Source organism: Arvicola amphibius, chromosome 2, assembly GCF_903992535.2.
Source record: "Arvicola amphibius chromosome 2, mArvAmp1.2, whole genome shotgun sequence".
In the NCBI taxonomy this organism is placed as follows: Eukaryota; Metazoa; Chordata; class Mammalia; order Rodentia; family Cricetidae; genus Arvicola; species Arvicola amphibius.
The window spans coordinates 155685264-155706566 of NC_052048.2; the positions used below are offsets into that span (position 1 = coordinate 155685264).

Genomic DNA, 21303 nt, shown 5'->3' on the forward strand with positions numbered 1-21303 from the left:
TCTTTCTGTGATCACACAGAAAGGGTCAATGTTTTACCTGCTAACAAAACACTACTTTTCAAAATAGACTTCTACATGAATCTACTATGAATTTTTATATTTTAAAATTATTGCTTATTAAATCAGTATGTCTTAATTAGGATTTCTATTGTTTTAATAAAACACCTTGGCCAAACCAACTTGAGGAAGAAAGAATTTATTTTATCTTATAACTCTCAGGTCAGAAATCATAAATGAGTAAAATCATGGCATGAACTCAAGCAGGGCAAGAATCTAGACGCAGGAACTGGAGCAGAAACCATGACAGAATGCTGCTTACTGACTTGTACCTCATGGCTTTCTTTCTTTGATTTTATTTTTTCCTCATTTTTCCAAGGCCAGATTTCTCTGTATAATAGCTCTGGATGTCCTGTAACTCAGAGACCTGCCTGCCTCTGCCTGCCTAGTGCTGGGATTAAAGGTGTGAGCCACCACCACCTGGCTCAGCTTTCTTTCTTTTTTTTTTTTGTGTACACATTGGTTTTATTGTAACAAAGCAACTTGTACACTTCAACATTTAAAATGAGCATCTTTTCCTTTCAGTGAAAACCAAAAAACTAAAAATAAAAAAATTAAAAATAAAGTTACAACAGAGAATGTGAACTCCAAATAAACCCCTACAGGTTCTGCTGATTCTCCCATTGAGTGGTAGGGCTCGAGTCATCGTTAGGAGAGAATTTTATTTTAAAAGTGTCATCTTAAACTGCAAGGATGTCTGTTAAACATCACAATTAAACATGCCAAAGGAGAAGCCATGTTGTCACAATGCCCACTTACCCCCCAGACACCTCAAACCCACCCTTGCTGACCTTCTATACCCCCCCTTTTTTTCTTTTTATTGAACAAGAGAAAGTAGACAGATACATGTTGGTAAATGCTAACTGTCTGTATTCACATAGACACAGTGTAATCTCTGAGCCCAATATACAGAGAAAGGAAAAAAGCTAGAATTCTATGCACTACTACACAGGGGCCTAGCACCCCCCCAGCCTCCAGTAAAGAGAGCCAAAGGGGCTGGAGGGCTTTTCTTTTTTCCCACAGAGCACGGTGGTGGTGGTGTTGAATCCACAGTTCAAGACAAGAAAAGATAAAAATGAATGTAGAACAGAGTAGTAGAGATTCTTTTCCCATTGTATTTTGCTCAAGACATTTCCCCCAAAATAAATTGAGAACCATGGTGTTGAGAAGCGAGACCTCAAAAACAGGGCGACTGAGCACAAGAGGGATTGGGGACGGGAGGGAAATGACTGCAACTTGCTCCCAGGGACTGGAGAAAATTAAAAAAAAAAGAAAATAAAAAAGAGGGTCGGAATCCATCAGTCTTCTATGCTAGTCATCCTCGCCTTCATCCTCCTCTCCTTCTTCCCCTTCATCATCATCTTCATTATCATCTTCTTCACCTTCATCTCCTTCTTCATCAATATCTTCCAAGCCTTCTTCTTCTTCATCATCATCGTCATCATCTTCTGCTTCTCCCTCTTCATCGTCCATATCAGGAACCAAATAGTACTGCAAGGGGTTTGGCCAAATGTCGTCTTTGATGACCTCTCCTAGCTCATCTGCTCCTGCATCAGAGTGGTCAGTAACCCAGGTAAAGAAGCTCTCTGGCTCTTCGTGTTGTCTCTTTCTGCCGGCCTTATTCTGTGTTTGACTCGAGCGTTTTGTCAAATCCTTTCCAGATTTCCATTTGATTTCAGTGGACTTTGAGGATGGGTCACCACTCTCATTCAGATGAAATTCTTTGGAGAGAACTTTATTTTCGAAGTAGGGATTTTCATCAAAATAAAAATCTATTCTGTAACCTGATTTAATGTCTTCAAATTCTGTTACTTCAACTCTGGTTAAATAATGCAGAGCCTCTTCGTCTTCCTCCCCAAGCAGTGCAGACACTTGTGGATGGTTGACAAATGTGGTTACCCAAAAATTTGGGATTTTAGCGATCAATTCTGACCTCTTTTGAAAAAACGGTTGGCAGAGTTTGTTATATGTTTGTTCTACTTTTAGTATTTCCTCACTTGCTTGTTCATTAAGTCTGTCTATTTCATTTTGTACTTCGTCAATATGTTCAATTGCTTCTTGCTGTTCTTTTTCTCCCTTCGGCAGGGCGGGAGAGGCCGACTTGTCCTCCAGTTTCGGGGAAGGAGCCGATTTCGGTTTCTTGGACTGAGGCAGGAATGCAGATTGCCGTTTCGGGGCCATAGCACGAGGGATGTGGCTAGAAGCCAGAGGCCAGAGGCCAGATGTACACAGCAGGAAGAAACTCGCAGGAACTCTCAGCTTGCTTTCTTATACATCCCAAGACCATCTGCCCAAGGGTACCACTTCCCACAGTGACCTGGGCTATGCCAAATGGTCATTAATAAAGAAAATGCTGCACAGACTTGCTCATAGTCAATCTCTTGGAGGCATTTTCTTAACTGGAGAGTCCAATGACTCTAGTTTGTGCCAAATTGATATAAAACTAACCAATACAATTGACCCCTGTCAACTTCACATAGAAACACACATTCATTAAACCATAACATTTTCCTGTTGTCTCCAAGATTTCATAGTAATATCACCATCACACACAACATTTCAGCTTTTAAAAGTCCCACAGTTATGAAAAATTCAAATACTTAAAATGTCCCATTTTCTACTTAAAGCATCCAAATTCTCTTTTCAAGTTCAATGTCTCTCTAAAACATTCAATGCTCAGAATATCCAGAGTCTCCCCAAAATACACACAATCTCCCCAAAGCACCCATTCTCTTAACTCCTGTTTAAAAGTTAAATATTTCTTAGTTTAAGAAGGAAGAATCAGGGCACAGTCACAACCAAATCAAAGTAAAACCTGAACTGAACAGCATGAAAAGCTCAATGCTTGGCATCTGGGACCCACTCATGATCGTCTAGACTCCAAAGGCCTTGGATCTCCATTTCTTAGCTTTTGCACACGTAGCTTTTCTCCTCACTATGTCTTTTAATTCTTTTATTGTATTATATACTGTGCAGAAGACACAGTGTATAAAACAAAACCTTTGTAACAGATCCCCCTTTGTTCTCTTGTTCTCTAAGCATCTAAGTAGTAAGGGATAATTACAAATGGTAAAAGAATACATAGTTCAAGAGTACAGGATGGATGGGAAAGATGGCTTAGAGGTCAAAACACTTGCTGTGTAAGCTGAGTTTGGTCCTCAGAACCCACAGCAATGTGAAGGAAAGAACTCACTCTTCAATATTGTCTTTGACCTCCATGCACATGGCCTAGCACATACACCACCTACACATCATGCATACATGCACATACACACATGCACACACACACTCACACACACACACACACACACACACACACATGCAATCATGCACATGCACACAGAATTTTTTAATGATAAAAAATTAGAGATTGTGGGGCTTTTTTCTTTAATGTTGAACTTTAAGAAACATACTTGTTTTTAAGAATCACTTTTTGTTTCCTTTGGGTTTCCAGGACACTATTAAGGACACTTAAAGGTCACCTCCAGTGGGAAGTTTTCCTGTATCCACAAGCTTTCTTACTTACTGTGTTCCATTCTTCAGGGCACTGGCTAACTTTTGGAATTATCTACCTTAAGCTAATGAGCTGACCAGTGTAGTCTCCGTGCTCTCTTAGTGACTTATCTCCACCTTCTTTCACGTGATCTATTAGCTTTTTCTTGCCACCATAACAAATTACTAGAAGCATAATGATAAAACCCAACACTGCTTCATATGGTCTGTAGGCCACGAGACTGTACTGTGTCTCATGAGAATAACTCAAGTTATTCCTCCCGAAGATTCTTAGGGAAAGTAAACTTTCTGCTTCAGAGGTTGTTGGTCAAATTCAACTCTTAAAATTTATTTGTATGACCAGAGTAAGTTTTCCTGCTGGCTGTCAGATGAGAGCAGCCCTATCTCCTAGAGAACCTAATGCCCCTTAGCTCATAGGCTCCTTCCTCCACCTTCAAATCCAGCATCAGTACCTGAGGTCCTGAACTCACAGTTCTTGTGACCTCTTGATCTCTTCCTAAATGATTAGAATTGGTTCTACACAAACAGCTAGGATTACCTCATGTCTAGACTTGAGCCAGATCTGCAGAGTCCCTTTGCTATGACAACTTGTCTACCTGTCCTAGGAGTAGAACATTGTCACTACTCAGCAGCCATTTTTCTCTCTTTCTCATTTAGCTTCCATCTTGTGATAGCATCCTGATATAGCTTTCCCTGTTTGTTTTCTGTCTTTCTCTTTCCTTTCATCCTTATTGACACACTGTTGGCATGGACCACAGTGATGTTTATCAGATGGGCATGGCCTCTGCTTCTGCTTCTCTGTGGTGCTTCTTTCCTTGCTCTTCTGATCATGCTGTATTCGCATAGCTAATTTGCCAGCCTTCCTGGACAAGTAGCCCCAAGGGAATGTTCTCTAAATACATTATTTAGTGTTGAAATTTTCCATGAACCTATTAATGCTTATCACCCCCAATTCCATTTTTTTCAAGTCTTCTTTCTGAATACCAGTTATACCCTATAAAGTGGACACATACATTTAGCCCATAGGTTCCCAACTCAGTCAGAATGGAATCCAGCATTGTACTGCAGACTTCCCACCATCTTTAACGACATCAAAGTTCTTCCAGTCAAAAAGATGACAATCTGCTTTTACTACTTTGTGTCTTACTTATGCAACAGGATACTCTATGTATATGCACTGGTGTGTGTGTGTGTGTGTGTGTGTGTGTGTGTGTGTATGTAACTGATATATTTTCTTTTTGGTAATCTCCACCTAATAGGAAACACCACAGCTCTCATAATCACAGCCAACTCTGGCCAACTTAGATCCTGGAGTCTCTCTCCTACTTGGAGGAAGATTCATCCTCAGGCTGTGATTCATAGACAGTGAGATTCTATCACAGAGCAGAGGAGATATGACACAGAAGAGCTCAAACTGAGGAACAGGAGAAGAAAACGTTCTTCTCTGAGGAAGACAGGGAGCAGGCAGTGGTAGAAGAACCAGTGTGGAGAGTCCTTTGCACTAAATCCCTGGAGTGAGGGCCAAGAGCAGCGAGAGGGAAGCTATGAATAAGCTTTGCTCTGGGTCAGAGCTGCTTAGAAGCTCACCCAACTAGCTCTCCTCTGCAAGATGCTCATCTTACATTTCTTGAATTCCCATATAGTCAGAGAGAGGCACATTGCCAGGTTTTTGTCAATGGAATGTGGTGAAGCTGATGACCTCAGTGCTTTTAGGGTGGATCATTCAACCCTCAGTGTGGGTCTCTTGTTTTCAAACCCAGTGAAGAACCAGAGGACTGCAGGCAAGGATTCTTAGCAGTTGTTAAACTATCATGGATTCATTTGGTATGTGATAAGCCTATCTATAGCTTCTTTTTTGGAATTATTTTCTTCCTTCCTTCCCTTTCCCCTTCCTTTCTACCCTTTCTTCCTTCTCCTTACCTCTGTCTTTTCTTTTCAGCAGGTACTTACTATGTAATTTGGGCTGCATTTGAATTTGCAATCTTCATGGCTTAGCCTCCCAAATGCTGGAATTATAAGTGTAGGCCATGAAGAAGAATACTTTTTTTGTTTTGCTTTGTTTTTTCTCTTCTTTCTTTCTTTCTTTCTTTCTTTCTTTCTTTCTTTCTTTTTCTTTCTTTCTTTTTGTCTTTTCAAGACAGGGTCTCACTGTGTAGTTCTGCCCATCTTGGAATTCACTATGTAGATCAAACTGGCCTTGAACTCACAGAGATCTGCCTGCCTCTGCCTCCCAAATGATGGAATTAAAGGCATGTGCCACTACACCCACCTAAGAACAATTAATCTAAGTCCATAAAATAAAAGCAAGGTAGGTGTGACGGCTCACACCTACAAACAGTACTTAGAAGGCCAAAGCAGAAGAATTTCTGTGAGTTAGAGTCAGCCAGGTCTACATAGTAAATTTAAAGTCAACCAAAGCTATAGCGTTACAGCCTCCATCTTGAAAGCTACCAACCACAAAACCAATTTGACTCAGTGGTTAGAAATTAGCCTATGTTTTTTTCCTCCACATTGTCCTCTAGGTGGTTGACCATATCAATATGAAACTAAATATCTCTTTCCCAACTGCCAGCTGCCAGAAACTCATTGGGGAAGATGATGAATGCAAGCTCTGTGTTTTCTAGGAGAAGTACAGGGCCATAGAAGTAGCTGCTGATGCTCTGGGGGAAGAGTGCAAGGGTTGTGTGGTCTGAATCGGTAGTGGGAACGACAGACAAGGTCAGACCCAAGGCAGTAAGGAGCATTCTTGTTACAGACCAAGGAGAGCTGGAGAGAGGCTCAAGTCTGTTCACAGGTGCACTGCAGATGCCAGTCTGAGCGTTCCCAACTGGCTTACGTAAAAGAGGAGAGAAGAATATTCATGGACTGGCAGATACTACTTTGCCTGGGTGGTTGCAGCCCAAAAGAGCTTGAGTCTGAAAGCTTTTCAGTCTCTCTAAAGAAGACAATATCTGCCAGTATGCTGTCAGAAACAAAGAATAAGAAGTCTCCTACAAAGCACCCACAAAGCTAAAATATTCTTCTCAAGATTCAATATGCTAAGAAAGACAAGGAGGAGGCTGCAGAATATGCTATACATTTGGCCAAGAGAATGAAGGAAGTCAAAGAAAACCACCAGGAACAGGCTGCTGAGAGATATAGGTTGTCCTTGATGAGATCTTGGGAGAGGAAAAACAAAAGGCACAGGAAATTAAGTGAGGTGGGGTGGTAGGAATCTGGGAGGAACTGGAGGAGAGGAACTGGACAATGAGTTTGATCAAAATACATTGTATACATGTATGAAACAAATTAAAAATTATTTAAAAAACAGCAACAATATCCTCCCAAAACAACAAAAACTATACAAAATATTATGTTGAAAAGTAGTTAACTTGTGGTATAGCTACATATAATTTTATTTATTAATGTATTATCTTCATAGCTATAGGTAGTGATGGCAAATAATTGGTAGAGGTAGCTATAACACTTGTATTATGACACACAATATGTGTGATTTGCTGGCCAAAGTCACAGACTCCCAAACATCTTTTATTTGACGAAGGGAATAGGACCTGCTCAGCCACATCTGCAGTTTAGGCCAGTTTGTGCTCTAATTCCTATCTTTGTCACTACCCTCAGGCCCTGAAAACCCCTCCCAATCTTGCTCCATATTCCCTGACCTTATCTTGAGGTGCATCAGGAGCCAGAGAAGGAAGTCTCAATGTTTCAGGCAGAAACCTGAAAGAGACTGAGTTACTCAAAAGAGAAGCCATGCAAAGCAGAAGGGATAGAAGTTATGCCACCAGGCCAGTTCAGCTGTCCAGACCCTGCAGGAGAGCAGAACTATGATGAAATTCTCTTTATGAGACACTAACGGGAACCAGTATGATGAAGGGGAAGCTCTGTCCTATGAAGAGAGAAAGTCTTCACTATGGGAAAACAAGGCAGAAGGAGGAGGACATTCAGAAAAAGCAAAGTTCGAAAGGAATGGCTATGGCTTCCGGCTCTGGAGGAAAGTTTGCAGGTGTGTGTGTGTGTGTGTGTGTGTGTGTGTGTGTGTGTGTGTGTGTGTGTGTGAGCTGGACTGAGAAAAAGGAGGCTTTACTGTGTTTATAGTTACAATGTCTAGAAAAGATCACAATGCAAAGTGACTATATTAGTCTGGGTTTTCTAGAGAAATAGAACCAGTAGAATGAACCCATCTTAAAGGGAGTTATTAGGCTGGCTTCCATGGTGCAGCCTGGGTAGTTCAATGATGGCGTTTCTTACACAGGTAAGGCTGAGGATCTGGGAGCTGCTCTGGATACACCAGCAGTCCCGTCTGGCTCTGGAGAGATACTGGTCTGTGGTTCATGTTGGAAGGTAGCAGAAGTTGGGCTGGGATGTCTGTAGTGGCAGCAGTGGCAACGATAGGGCAGACCGGCAAGACTGGACAACAAGCAGGCAAAAAACAAAAGCTTTTCCCTTGGACTGGGCTGCAGATGACAAGTGCTCCCCATACTTAGGGTAGGTCTTTCCCATTTAATTAGTCTATTTAAGGAAACCCCCATAGGTATATCCAGAGGCTTCTCTTTCAGTTGATTCTAGATCCAATCAACTTGACAATCAAGATTAACTGTAACAGTGAGCTTATGCCAACACAGAAGGGCCTCAAGGAAGAGATGTCAGTGTGAGTGGCTAAGACACGGGCTGTGGTGAATATTTCTCAGACCTCTGTTGTGCGAGGAATCCAGTCATTTCTATTGGCTCCATAGTTGGGTGTGAAATATGATAAAACTGGAAATCTTCTAGTGAGGGCAGCAGCCGGGAGAGGCTAGGTGACAGAAATACTGGATGGAAACTCAGCAGAGGACAGAGGTAAGCTAATATCATCACGGAACACCACCGCAAGGACAGACCCTAGGTGTGGAGGAAGTGAAGCAACCCAGCTGCAGCCCCTCAGCCTCTCCTTAACAGCCTTAGTGCAACAGGCCTAGAGGCTGACCAGGTCCATCTCAGGGAAGTGCCACAGCTCTAGTCCAGCCCGGCTGAGAGGTTACATGACCTTCCTGCACAGAGACAACATCTGGGGAACAGCAGGGGAAGAGGGAATCTACAGGACTACGCAAGTCTCAAGAGAGTCTGAGTTACTTCCTGCCAAGCGACTGAAAGCAGAATAAGACTTGAAATTTGAAGCTTTTTATCCCGTTTCACACTGAACCTAGGAAGCACTCGTGAGGAGTGTAACTGGACCCAGGGTTTTCTCTCATGTGGGCTTAAAGCCCCTTGTGGTGGTAAGAAGGCTCACATGAAGTGGCCCACCTTCTTCTTTCTTCTTCTTCTTCTTCTTCTTCTTCTTCTTCTTCTTCTTCTTCTTCTTCTTCTTCTTCTTCTTCTTCTTCTTCTTCTTCTTCTTCTTCTTCTCCTTCTCCTTCTCCTCCTCCTCCTCCTTCTCCTTCTCCTTCTTCCTCTTCTTCCTCTCCCTCCTCCTCCTCTCCCTCCTCCTTCTCCTCCTCCTCCTCCTCCTCCTCCTCCTCCTCCTCTTCTTCTTCTTCTTCTTCTTCTTCTTCTTCTTCTTCTTCTTCTTCTTCTTCTTCTTCTTCTTCTCCCTCTCTCTCTCCCTCTCTTCTTCTTCTTCTTCTTCTTCTTCTTCTTCTTCTTCTTCTTCTTCTTCTCCCTCTCTCTCCCTCTCTCTTCTTCCTCTCTCTCTCTCTCTCTCTCTCTCTCTCTCTCTCTCTCTCTCTCTCTCTCTCTCTCTCTCTCTCTCTCTCTCTCTCTCTCTCTCTCTCTCTGCTTTGCAACGTGAAGTTGAGGCTCCTCCCACCAAGACATGGAATCTATGTTTTAAATCTGGGCCTCACATCATACTGACTTTGGACAAAAGAACACAGAAAGAAACAGCCTGCCCAGCTCTAAGGCTGAACCTTTGGGGGCCTTCCCTTGGTCTCTGAGGCCTCCACTTATCACTAGGAGGACAAACCCTGCTTAGCTTTCTGAAGAAGCAAAGCCTCGTAGAAACCCAAGTCATTTCAGATTGCATCATCCTAGTCAGAGGTGTCAGACTGCATCATCCTAGACTAGCTGATAGAGCAGCTGATTTACAGACGAACCCACTGAAGTCAGTCAGGCCTGACACAGCTGAGCACAGTTTCTCAAGAGAATTGTAGGAAACCAGTGAATACACAGGTGCTATTCAGCTTAGGATGCTGCCCACATTTAGGTTGGGTTTCCACCTCAGTTAAGGGAATCTAGAGATTAATTCACTGACATGCCTGGAGAGTTGTCTCCTACGTGATTCTAGATCCTGTCAAGTCTTTTTAATGACTTCAGCTTGGATAACTTGGCTTCCTGGTTGCTGAACTGTTCTAAGGCTTCCAAAAGTCCGTAGACAAATGAATGGAAAAACAAAGGAACCAGACTGACAGCACAATGGTTAAAATGACTTGCTGTAAAATCCCCAGGACCCGAGTTCAGACCCCGGAACCAACCTAACAAGCCCAGCATCTGTTGCATGTCTGTAACCACAGCTCTAAGAAGGATGGCAACAGGAGGGAGCTTACCAGCTTCCAGCATAAGAAAACCTAAGCCCCAGGTTGAGGAAGAGACCCTGCCTCAAAGGATAAGGAAGGGGATGATAGGGGGAGATACCCAACACCTTCTGCACGCACACACACAGACATATGTATACTCCCAACATGCACATACATTTACACAGACACATACACACTAGAAATTAAATTTAAAAACTTGGAAGTTAAAAGGAAAGCTTTTGACCAGCATGGTAGTGTAGGCTTATAATTCCTGTATCCAGTAGCCTGAGGAAGGAGGACCACAGGGTTGAGGCCTGCTTGGATTACATATTAAATAGTGAAACTCTGAGAAAAAGCATTTTTAAAGGAGTCGGGATAGCTCCATGGTAGAACACTTACTTAGAAAGCTCAAGGTCCTGAGTTCAGTCTTCAGTATCGCAAAACCGAAGTTGTGATCTGCAGCAAGGGATATGGAGGTCTCCTGTGTGACTTTCAGTTGGACCAAATTTTGAGGCAGGACTCTAAGGAGTCTTAGGTCTCTTGAGACTTTATTTTTGCTGTGGGATTGGGAGAGGCTTGCTGTGTTCTGGTGTTAGTGCTGTCGTGTTTGGATGCATTCCCATCTTTTCTCTGTTGGGTCAAATCCTCTCATCTTTTAAAGTTCAGTTCAAATTTCATTTCCTGCATGAATTTTCTATTCTTTGAGCCATCTTTGATTTATTATTTTTTTACCACCTCTCCTCTTCTCTCACAATCTAACATCATTCAAAATATTTGAAAATGTCCTTTTCTAAGTCACAGGTCGGTGCTCATGTAAGAATACTTTTTATTGTGTGCTGGATTCTCTAGTCTATGCACACTGTGAAAAAGGAAAAAGTTTGTACCGATTTGGTTCTCTTGTAATCGTTAAGCTTAATGGCCCATGTTGCTCCTCTCTTGCTGGTTTGATTCTGTTTTCTTGCCGGTATCTTCTTCAATGAGCATTTCCGAGGAAACTGCCTTCATCTAATTTTTCTCAGTCTGTTTTCTATCATTGTGCCCCACCTTAGCAGCCTTTCAAGACATTTTCGGCTAATCATCTTTCCTACGAAAATGACACTGAAGATAGACGATCTGTTTCTTGATGGAATAACTTCACAGTCATACATAAAATTAATATGATTATCATTATTGTTCTTGCCCTTGAGAACCAAGTTTTACCTCTTGTGACTGGAAGGGTAACATTTCCGTTGAGAATTTGTACTCTAGCCCAAAGAGCAGCTGAACTTTTAACCTTTTGCACCAAGGTAGGAGAGTAGAAGTTTAGGTTGTTTCCCATGCATTCCAGGCCTCTACAAGCCTGGCACCAGGGAGGGTCTTCTCTTCCTGGCTCAGTACTTAACAATCTGGCTCTTCCTGCCTCTGTGATTACTGCCTTTGATGCTAATCTGCATTCACAGGTAAGGACAGGGCCTGAAAATACCTTGCTAAGTATGCATCAGTCTGTCAACCTCATAGCTGTTGGGTTACTAAGTTATTTCTTATTTGCAGGCAGCAGGAGAGGATGGGTGGGTGTTGACACAGGAGGTAAATTTGCAATGTTTCCTCTTCTCCTTAGGAACCTTGGTTGGTTTGGATAAAAGGTTTGGATAGAAAGTGTTTAGGATGGAAGGCTACTGCTCATGCATATGATACCATGTCGGAGCTAGACCAAGGGAGTCCGCTTCAGGTCAGAGAACCTCGGCCAGTGCAGACAGTTGGCCAAGCTGTCTTGATTTTCTTTGTCTGATAATGTTTTGGAGGGATCCCTGATCATTTCCATATAGCAACCACGACAGAAAAGTTGTACATAAGAATTAGCATATATGGCTGGGGGGTGGTGGTGCATGCCTTTAATACCAGCATTTGGGAGGCAGAGGCAGGTGGATCTCTGTGAGTTCAAGACAAGTCTGGTCTACAGAGTGAGTGCTAGGATAGGCAGAGCTACACAGAGAAACCTTGTCTCGACAAACCCAGAAGAAAAAAACAAAACAAAACAAGAAGATGTGCATTGTTGTTCATGGCTGTAATACCAGAACATGGAAAAGTAAGACAGAAAAATTATCATGTATTTCAGGCCAGCCAGAGCTAAACTAAAATAAAAGAATCAGTATATTTGACAATTATTTTGGAATACTATATAACTCTTTATGCAAAGGGCTTGTGTTGATCACAAGCTCCTGAGCCTTTCTTATTGCCTGTGCAAGGTTTGGCATTGGGAAGACCCGCCAAGCTCTGTGTCACATCCCTTCTGTTTGCTTGGATGTGGTGTATAATTGGCGCAGGTCCCAGGTTGGAGTGTGGGAGCATCCGGACAGAATGCATTTCCAAAGCTCATGCCAGATACGTCATCATAGGGAACACATCTCTCCTGGGACTTTGTGCCAGAGTTTTAACTGCTTTCCCCCCTTTCTCTAGGCTTCCCATTTGAACTATATTACATTTTTGTTCAGGTTAAAATATTCAGTCAAACTCACTATGAATAACAAATTATTAATCTGAAAGGTTTTTTTCCATAAAATTAAACAGAAGGTTGACTCCACCCCCCTACTTACCAACTATCAAGCAGTTTTTCTGTTCTATCAGGCTTTATGCTAGAATTTCTGCCAAATGTCTGATTTTCTATTGTTTCCATATTTTGACCTCAAACGAAAATAACCACCTATGTTACAAATACTGCATCATACAAATTAGAATAACGTCATTTAGCTTCTGATAGAAGTTTCTCTTAGGTTGTTATCCTTTGAATGGCAGGAGGTAAAGTCTTTTTTGTTTCGTTTTGTCTTTGCTTTGAGACAAACAAAGATTTCTTTCTTTCTTTTCCCCCTTTGGTAGAACACTTTTCTTTTTTTCTTTTTCTTTTTCTTTTTTTTTTTTTAAGATTTTTCTTTATTTCTTATGTTTACAGTGTTCTGACAGCATGTATGCCTGTATGCCAGAAGAGGGCACCAGACCTCATTATAGTTGTGAGCCACCATGTGGTTGCTGAGAACCCTGGACCTTTAGAAGGGCAATCAAAACTCTTAACCTCTGAGCCATGTCTCCAGCCCCAATACAAAGTTTCTCTGTGTAGCCCTGGCTGTCCTGGAACTCCCTCTGTAGACCAGGCTGGCCTTGAACTCCAAGATCTGCCTGCCTTTGCCTCCCAAGTGCTGGTATTAAAGGTGTGTGCCACCACTGCCTGGCTACTAGCATGATTTTTAATGGAAAATATGTATGTAGACTTCTTGTGAATTAAGACTTTAACTTTAAAAAGCATTCAGTCAGGAAATACTTATTCATTGCTGGTAGGAGTGCAAATTTATAAAGCCACAATGGAAATCAGTGTGGTAGTTCTCAGGCATCTGGGAAAAGAGCTACCTCAATTTCCAGCTATATTATACTTCGGCATACTCAAAAGAGGCTTCGTCTTACTACAGAGCTACTTGTTCAGCTATGATCACTGATACTGTATTCATAGCAGCCAGAAATTGGGAACGGTTTAGATGTCTATCAGCTGATTAATAGATAATGAACATATGGTACATTTTCACAGTGGAATATTATTCAGCTGTTAATAAAAATGAAATTTGTAGATAAATGAACGGAACCTGAAAAATCATCCCAGGTGAGGTAACTCAGATCCCCCAAAGACAAATATTATACGTTTTCCTCTTACATGTGGATATTAGCATCTAAAATTTTAAAATATGTGCTACGATCTGTATATCCATAGATGTTAGATGCCTAGTGAGATACCATGCAGAAAAAAAGGATATCCCAAGGAAGGGGAAATAGAGCATAGTGTTATGGAACAATAGACAGGAAACTAGAATAGAAGGGTTAAATAAGGAGGGGATGGAAGAAAGGCAAAAGAGGGACTCGGGGAGGCAACTAACACTAAAGGTCATTTGGGAACCATATGGAAACTTATCACTGTAGAAGCTTTCGAATACATATTATATACATATATATTCCTAATATACACTCTCTCTCTCTCTCTCTCTCTCTCTCTCTCTCTCTCTCTCTCTCTGTGTGTGTGTGTGTGTGTATGAAACAAATCTAAATGGAGTCACCAAAAAATAGGGGAGACAATGTCCCAACTAGACATCTTATCCTACTAAGTAAAAGCTCCAGTGCCAGGAATGACTTGTCCAGTCATTGGCCAAAGAGGCCCCATAGAAACTCCTAAACACCACAAGCTATTACCAAAGCTGTTGGTTACTCTCCACAACCTGATGACCAGGCACTATTGCTAAGTACGACACTTATTTATGTCATCAAACGTGAAGAGGTCAAGCTGGGGCCTAACTAGAAGCAGAACTCCTGCTGACTACTGCTCATGGCTCTGGAAGGTACTCTGAATGCTACTGGAGAAGAAAGGTAATCATGACCATCTCCCAGCTACAAACGCCTTGACCGACAAAAGTGAGCGCCTGAAAGATACACTGGTAAAAAATGGCACAAACATTCCGGGAGCAACCAAACACTTTCCGATTCCACGAGAGGAAGCCTATGCCTACCCAACACTGCTACAGTAGTCAAACCTATCCAGGCTAACCTAAGACTCGCTAGATTATGGGTCTGGGGAAACTCTAGTGCTAATATTGCTACTCTGCTAAAGGAACACAGACATACAATAACTCCCAGTGACATGCTGCTATACCCATCATAGATCCGTGCCTCACGCAACCATCATCAGAGAAATGTCTTGCAGTAGAGGGGAACTAACACAAAGACCCATGGGTTGGACAATTGGCAGAGACTGAGAGACTTTGGTGCACTCAGCCCTAAATAGGAGGCCTTCATCAACCCCCACCCCCACCCACGGCAAGGCTCAGGAACCTTTGCAGAAAGGGAGGCAGAAAGATTGTACGATCCAAAAGTGATGGTATCTTCCAGACATTAACTGGGCTAGTGTACATACAAACTCACAGAGACTGTGGTGGCGTTCACAAGGGCTGAACAGGTTTAAACTAGATAGGGTTCTGGCACTGAGAGGGTGAAGTGGACACAGGCTTCCAACCCTAACTGAGAAGCTATCTGCAACTAATACCAGCTGGCAAAGGAAAAGTCAGTTTTCTCCAATGGAGTCTCACTGGGTATGTTAACCACACTTCAGGGTAGGTAGGCCCCATGCCCAGGATTAGCTGGCCAACACAAAACAAACTCAATGGTATTTTTGTAGACTTTTTGTCTCATTTTTAATTTCAGGGGCATTTTTTTGTCTTGTTGGTCTTTTGCTTGTTTATTTTGACTTTGGGTTTTTTGTGGGTTTTGTGTGAGTGTTTCTTATTTTTATGTTTGTGTTTGCTTATTCATTTGTTTGAGAAAGAGAGTATAACATCGGGTGGGTAGGGAGGTGGGAAGAATCTGGGAAAAATTGTGAGCAAGGAAAACAAGATAAAAATATAATTTATGAAAAAAATCTTTCAATAAAAAGTGTACAATCCACAGTATCAGTGGGTAAACATGTTAATATATTAAAACAATTCCGTGGTATCAGATTTATTCTTCAGATTTGTTAAGCTTTCTGGCTTGTTACTACAGAATATTTGATAAAGATAACTGCATAACTGGAGGTTAATATGAGATTAATAATGCTCTGATTCTTATTTCATGTCAAACAAAACCACCCTTTTATTTTTCCTTCAGTGCCAGAAGTTCTTTAAGAGTCACCCATATTGTTTCAATGTTTCATTTGTCACTTAAAAAAAGTGCATGGTAGCACAGGCCTTTAATCCCAGCACTCTGGAGGCAGAGCTACGTGAGTGTGAGGCTAACCTAGTCTGATACATTAAGTTCCAGGTCAGTGAGAGGTACATAGTGAGATCCTGTCTCAAAAACAAAACAAAGAAAATAAAAGAAAGTTCTTTCTTCGAAACTAAGATAATGTCAGGGTTGGAGATTAAGCAGTTAAGAGTCCCTCTAACTTCATTCCCAGTGGATCTGTTGCCTTTCCCTGGCCTCCACAGGCACCAGGCACTCAAGTGGTAGATGAACATATATTCAGGCAAAACATCCACACATACTGAAAAAGAGAGAAAGAAAGGAAGGAAGGAAGGGAAAGAAAGAGTGGGTGAGTGAGTATTTGTGGTGGCACTCAATTTTAATCCCAGAATCTCGGAGGCAGAGGCAGGCAGATCTACACAGGGAGTTCCAGAACAACCAGGGTTACAGATTTTGTGCTTTGAGGAGAGCAGTAAAAGCCATCCCTAGATCCAGACACCTAGGAATACCAGGTGGACATTTAGTAATATCTGTTTCTCAAGGTTCAAGAAATAGGCCTAGTTAGGTTTGGAAGCATCAGCAAACTTTAAAAAAATGTAATTTAAAAAAAGAAACAAACATATACCTATACCTGACTTTCAGAAGGAAACCAAAAGGCCTACATGTTTTTTTGAGTTCAAAGAATCTTTTTCTTTTGCTGTGTAGCTATTTCCTCTGAACATTAAGACTCATGATGTAAAGTCAACCAAGGTTCTAGACGCTAACAGAACTTGTAAGTTTCAGGAAGCTCTTGAAACTTGCCCCTCTCCAAGGTTATGTAAACAGTGGCAGTTGCTGGAACTAGGAGTCGGTCCAGCTGCTGTCAGGGTAAGAACTCCAGAGATGGGGCTTTTGTTAGTCATCACCCATGCTGGGGCTGCTTATAAGCACCTCTCACCCACATTCCTATAACCAAACCCCAATATACTCATTGGTTCCTTCAGCAAGGCTAAAGTGGAGTCATTTCTTGGTGTCATTGGTGCTCCATATGGAGTCAAAGGATTCACATCCCACTTTGAGCACCCTTATTCAAAGTGTTGTTGATGTCGTTTAAATTCGTCTCTTCAGTTCTTTAAAGGAGTTACTACTCAGCAAGAGATAGAAATGTGAATGAGAATTCTTCTGTTACCTCAGGAAATCAGGCAAGGAGTGGTGGCGCACGCCTTTAGACCCAGCACTCCGAAGGCAGAGACAGGCGGACCTCTGAGTGTGAGACCAGCCTGGTCTACGCAATGAGTTCCAGGACAGCTAGGGCTAACAGACAGACCCTGTCTCAGGAAGAAAAAATAAATTGTGGGCTAATGAACTTTTACTTTCTCTCCAGTGGAACATGCAGCTGACTGTCTATCACTTTGGAGAGTATCTTAGAGGAGGAGGAGTTTGCCCTCTCTTTCCACCGTGAGAGTTCTGGGACTGGAACTCAGGTAGGTCTTCAGGGTTAGTGGTAACACCCACTTTTACGAGCTGAGCCATCTAGCAGGCCTTGTCATAGAGGATGTGATGGTTTCTATTGATGCTCACTTGACAGGATTGAGGATCATCTAGAAGGCAAGCCTCAGGACATGCCTGTGAGGGTTCATACTAAACAGATGAACTGATGAAGAAACACCCATCTTAACTGCGGGCAGCACCATTACATGGGCTGGCGTCCTGTTCTGAATGAAAAGGAGAAAGTGAACTAAGCACTGGCATCTTGAGGATGGATGCAAGGTGACCAGTTTCCCACTATTGCCATGCCTTCCCATCCATGATGGACTGTGTTTCCTGGAACCCTAAGCCAAAATAAATGCCCCACTTGCCCTGCAACTTGCTTCTCGGGGCATCTAGCACAGCAATGGGAAGAGTAAGTAAGCGTAAAATGCAGAGGAGTGGGGGGGGGAATGTTTTAATAACATTTAGTTACTAGAGAAGATGGCCTTTAAACATTTCATAAGGTATTTTATACAGTGTTTATTTACAAAGAGTACATACTGCGCTACTTAAGAGCTTTTATTAGGTACACAAAACATGGTATTATAGGTTGTTATGTTCAGACCATAGGCTACAGTCTAAACATATAAATTAATTGAAATATTTAAAATATCTTTAATGGTGTGGTAATTAGGACTGTGTAAACACATAATAAAATGTGACTTGGGTTTCCAAATTATTCACTGTAGCTACGTTTTGAGACATTCTCAAAGAGGACTCGGGAATTCTGCTGTAGTCATAAATCCATGGTACGTGCAGTGCAGCTAAACCAAACACCCCTAGTCAGATCACTTGACAAAGAACTAACACACAACGCCAACATGGGCAAGTGTAGAAAAACAAGAGCTTATCCCTACACACAGGCACAGAAAACATGGAGCTTAACGAAGGAAGCTATTGTAACAAACACAAACCAAGCCTGGGCTGGTAGGACGAGCCTGTAATTCCAGTCACTTCCGAAGTGTCGGCAGAGAGACGGTAGCTCAAGGCTTGCCTGTGCAACAGAGCAAGGTCAGGGCCAATCTCAGTGATTTAGTGAGGTACCATCTCACAATACACAGCAGAAGGAGGGCAGAGGCTAGCATTCAGCAGCAGAGTCCTCAAGTAGTCTGTGTAAGGTCCTGGCTCCAACCTCCAGCACTAGGAAGAAAGGGACATTCGGGACATGCCAGTTTTAGGGACTGTCACATGCCCTCAAGGTAAGTGTCTTGAATTTGCCTTTTAGAAGAAAAAAAGAATGCGTGCGTGGCAGCAGGGAGCAGGATGACGAACATTTTGGCTGCAGGTATTACAAATTTAATTTTTTCCCCTTTTGCTTTGAAGACTTTATTTTAAACTCTGAATACTGTACTTATAATCTTGAGGTAGCCTGGCAACAGTGACATCTAGTGGGCATGCACAATGCATTACTTCTCTGTCTCTTCAGAAAGGTTTTTTTTCTTTTTTGTTTTAATTTTTTTTGATTTAAATAAAATTTAATAAAAATTTCTCCAGACATACAGATGATTGAACCTGTTTATGCATCCTTTCCCAGCAGCTGGGGCAGCTCCACCCGTTGTATTTCTGATGTAAATCACTTGGACTCTGAGCTTTGAAACCAGCGTGATTAAGTCCTTCACTAAGTAGCTCCTGAAGGGCTGCCCTGGTCAAGGAGCCAGCAATCTTCAGTCTCTCAGGGACCACAGCTGGAGCAATAAGCTTACAGTTAGGAACTTCCTTACAGAGTTTGTCATATGGAGCTTTGTTAAACAGGGCTAGATTGTTGAATTTGTCCTGAACTTCTCATTGGACCACTTCTTCTTTTTGGCCTAGCCACCAGACTTATTTACTGGGTCCTTGCTTTATTTGACTGACTTTCCAGCGTCGTCCTCCTCCTCCTCCTCCTCCTCCTCCTCCTCCTCCTCCTCCTCCTCCTCCTCCTTCTTCTTCTTCTTCTTCTTCTTCTTCCCCTTCCCCTCCCCCTCCCCCTCCCCCTTCCTCTTCCTCTTCTTTCTCTTCCTCTTATTTTTCTTGTCATCCTTGGGCGGCATGATGAAGCTCAGAGAGTGGCGATGACCACTTCAGAAAGATTCTTAATGAAAGTGTTTAAAGGTGACAATCTCTACCAATATCCATCTTAAAACGGTTTTCCTGGATTTCCACTGTGCTCCAAATACTTGTGTTGATGTATTGGAACTCAGAAACTTAAGGCTGAGCATCTCTTTGGCTCACATAAAAGTCACCAGGCAATAAAGCCCAAAGAGGATTTTTTTAACGAATTATAAGCTCGATGTCCTTTATTTACGGCTAGAAACCAATTATGAGTGAGTACATCCCATGTTCATCTTTTTGGGCCTGGGTTACCTCACTCAGGATGGTGTTTTCTATTTCCATCCATTTGCACGCAAAATTCAAGATGTCATTGTTTTTTACCGCCGAGTAGTAATCTAATATGTATATATTCCACACTTTCTTCATCCATTCTTCCACTGAAGGGCATCTAGGTTGTTTCCAGGTTCTGGCTATTACAAATAATGCTGCTATAAACATAGTTGAACAAATGCAACGGCGATGAGCATGAACTCTACAGCATGGACGGGCTCACTGTGAGCCTTGTCAGTTTGGTTGCTCACCTTCCTGGACTTAGGGGGAGCTGGGAGGACCTTGGACTTAACATAGTGAAGGGAACCCTGATGGCTCTTTGGCTTGGAGAGGAGCGGAGTGGGGGTATGAGTGGAGGGGAGGGGAAGGGAAGGGGAAGAGGAGGGGAGGAGATGGAAATTTTTAATAAAAAAAATGAGAAAAAATAAATAAATAAAGGAAAAAACATAAAGCCCAAAGAGGGAAATTGGGTTTGTATTTAGAAGAACGAGTTTGACGGCCAGCAGGCTTAGTGGAGAGTAGAATACCCTCAGCTGTTTTGTGTGCTTAGCCCTGCCCCGCGCCCATGGTCAGCACACCGGAGGCTGCCACTGGGCTCAGGGCTCATCTCCCCTCTCAGCAGCTTCCAGATGCCCTCCACACTGAGTTCCCACATTGCATGTCTGTCTTTCAAGCTGCTACTCAACTCATGTCTCTGCTCCAGAGGCCCTCTATACCTATCTTATTCACGTCTCCATTCCTGGCTTTGCCCCTCCTTTCTTCTTTGATGCCTATTTTTTCAAATCTTATTTTATGTTCATCTTTTCTATGGAGCCATGTCTTACTCCTCCACTCTGTTGATATCCCCCGCCCACTCCCATCCCCCCAATTTTAGTCACACTTGAAGCATTGAGCTGCTTTACTGATGCCTCACGCTTCACAATCTTGTCTCATCTGCTGGTGTTGAAAACCTGCAAAATCAAGCACTGGTCAGAAACAGCTCTTGGTATTTTCACAATGTTAGTGGTTCAAACACATAACACATAATCTCTTTTGAACAATCCTTAATTTGTTCTCAAGTATTAGCAGAAAGGCTTTATTCTATTTGTTTAACTAGCGGTGGACTATGGTTCTGGGGAACTGCCATTATAATTTTAATCAAGTGAAAATCAAAAAATGAGCTGTATATAGGCTTGAGGTTTAAAGATTTACACCTAGAAGATTTTTAAGGCAATGCAATAAGGGCTTTTACCAAATATTGGATCTCTCTCACACAGCAAAATGACAGAGAACAGAGTGGAATTCTTTTTCCATATTTGAAAAGTTTCCTTACTGTCTTTAGGAAGGTCATCTGCTCTGAGAGTGTCATCTCTGTTACTCAAACTGTGGGTTATTGCCCAATAGTTCACTGTTTTTAATACTGTTATATACTATCATGTAGGTTCTGTGAGAAATACCAAATTAAATTGTCCTAAATGCCAAATTAAGGTTCCTAATGTTTATTATTTTTCAAATTAAAGTAACTCCTATATAAGAGTTTCAGTAAGAAATATTTAAGATTTTTACATACCCACGAGACACTGGCCTTAACCATATTGGTTAGGATTCAACCGGAGGATTGAATTCTTTCCTGGGCACCTCATTTTGAAAGAGACAGACAAATTGGAGA

The 21303-nt window shown here is 42.1% G+C and overlaps 1 protein-coding gene across 1 annotated transcript; it reads right to left on the minus strand.

The window, feature by feature from the left end:
* Positions 1-1139: 1139 nt before the first annotated feature.
* Positions 1140-2238, minus strand: LOC119807081 (protein SET-like). The gene has a single exon (XM_038319227.2). It carries the CDS (start codon positions 2236-2238, stop codon positions 1369-1371), a length of 870 nt encoding a protein of 289 aa, XP_038175155.1. The 3' UTR covers positions 1140-1368.
* Between the last annotated feature and the right edge of the window lie 19065 nt (positions 2239-21303).

Bases quoted from the DNA above. Each gene is read 5' to 3' on its own strand.
- LOC119807081 (XM_038319227.2), bottom strand. From the start codon at position 2,238: ATGGCCCCGAAACGGCAATCTGCATTCCTGCCTCAGTCCAAGAAACCG.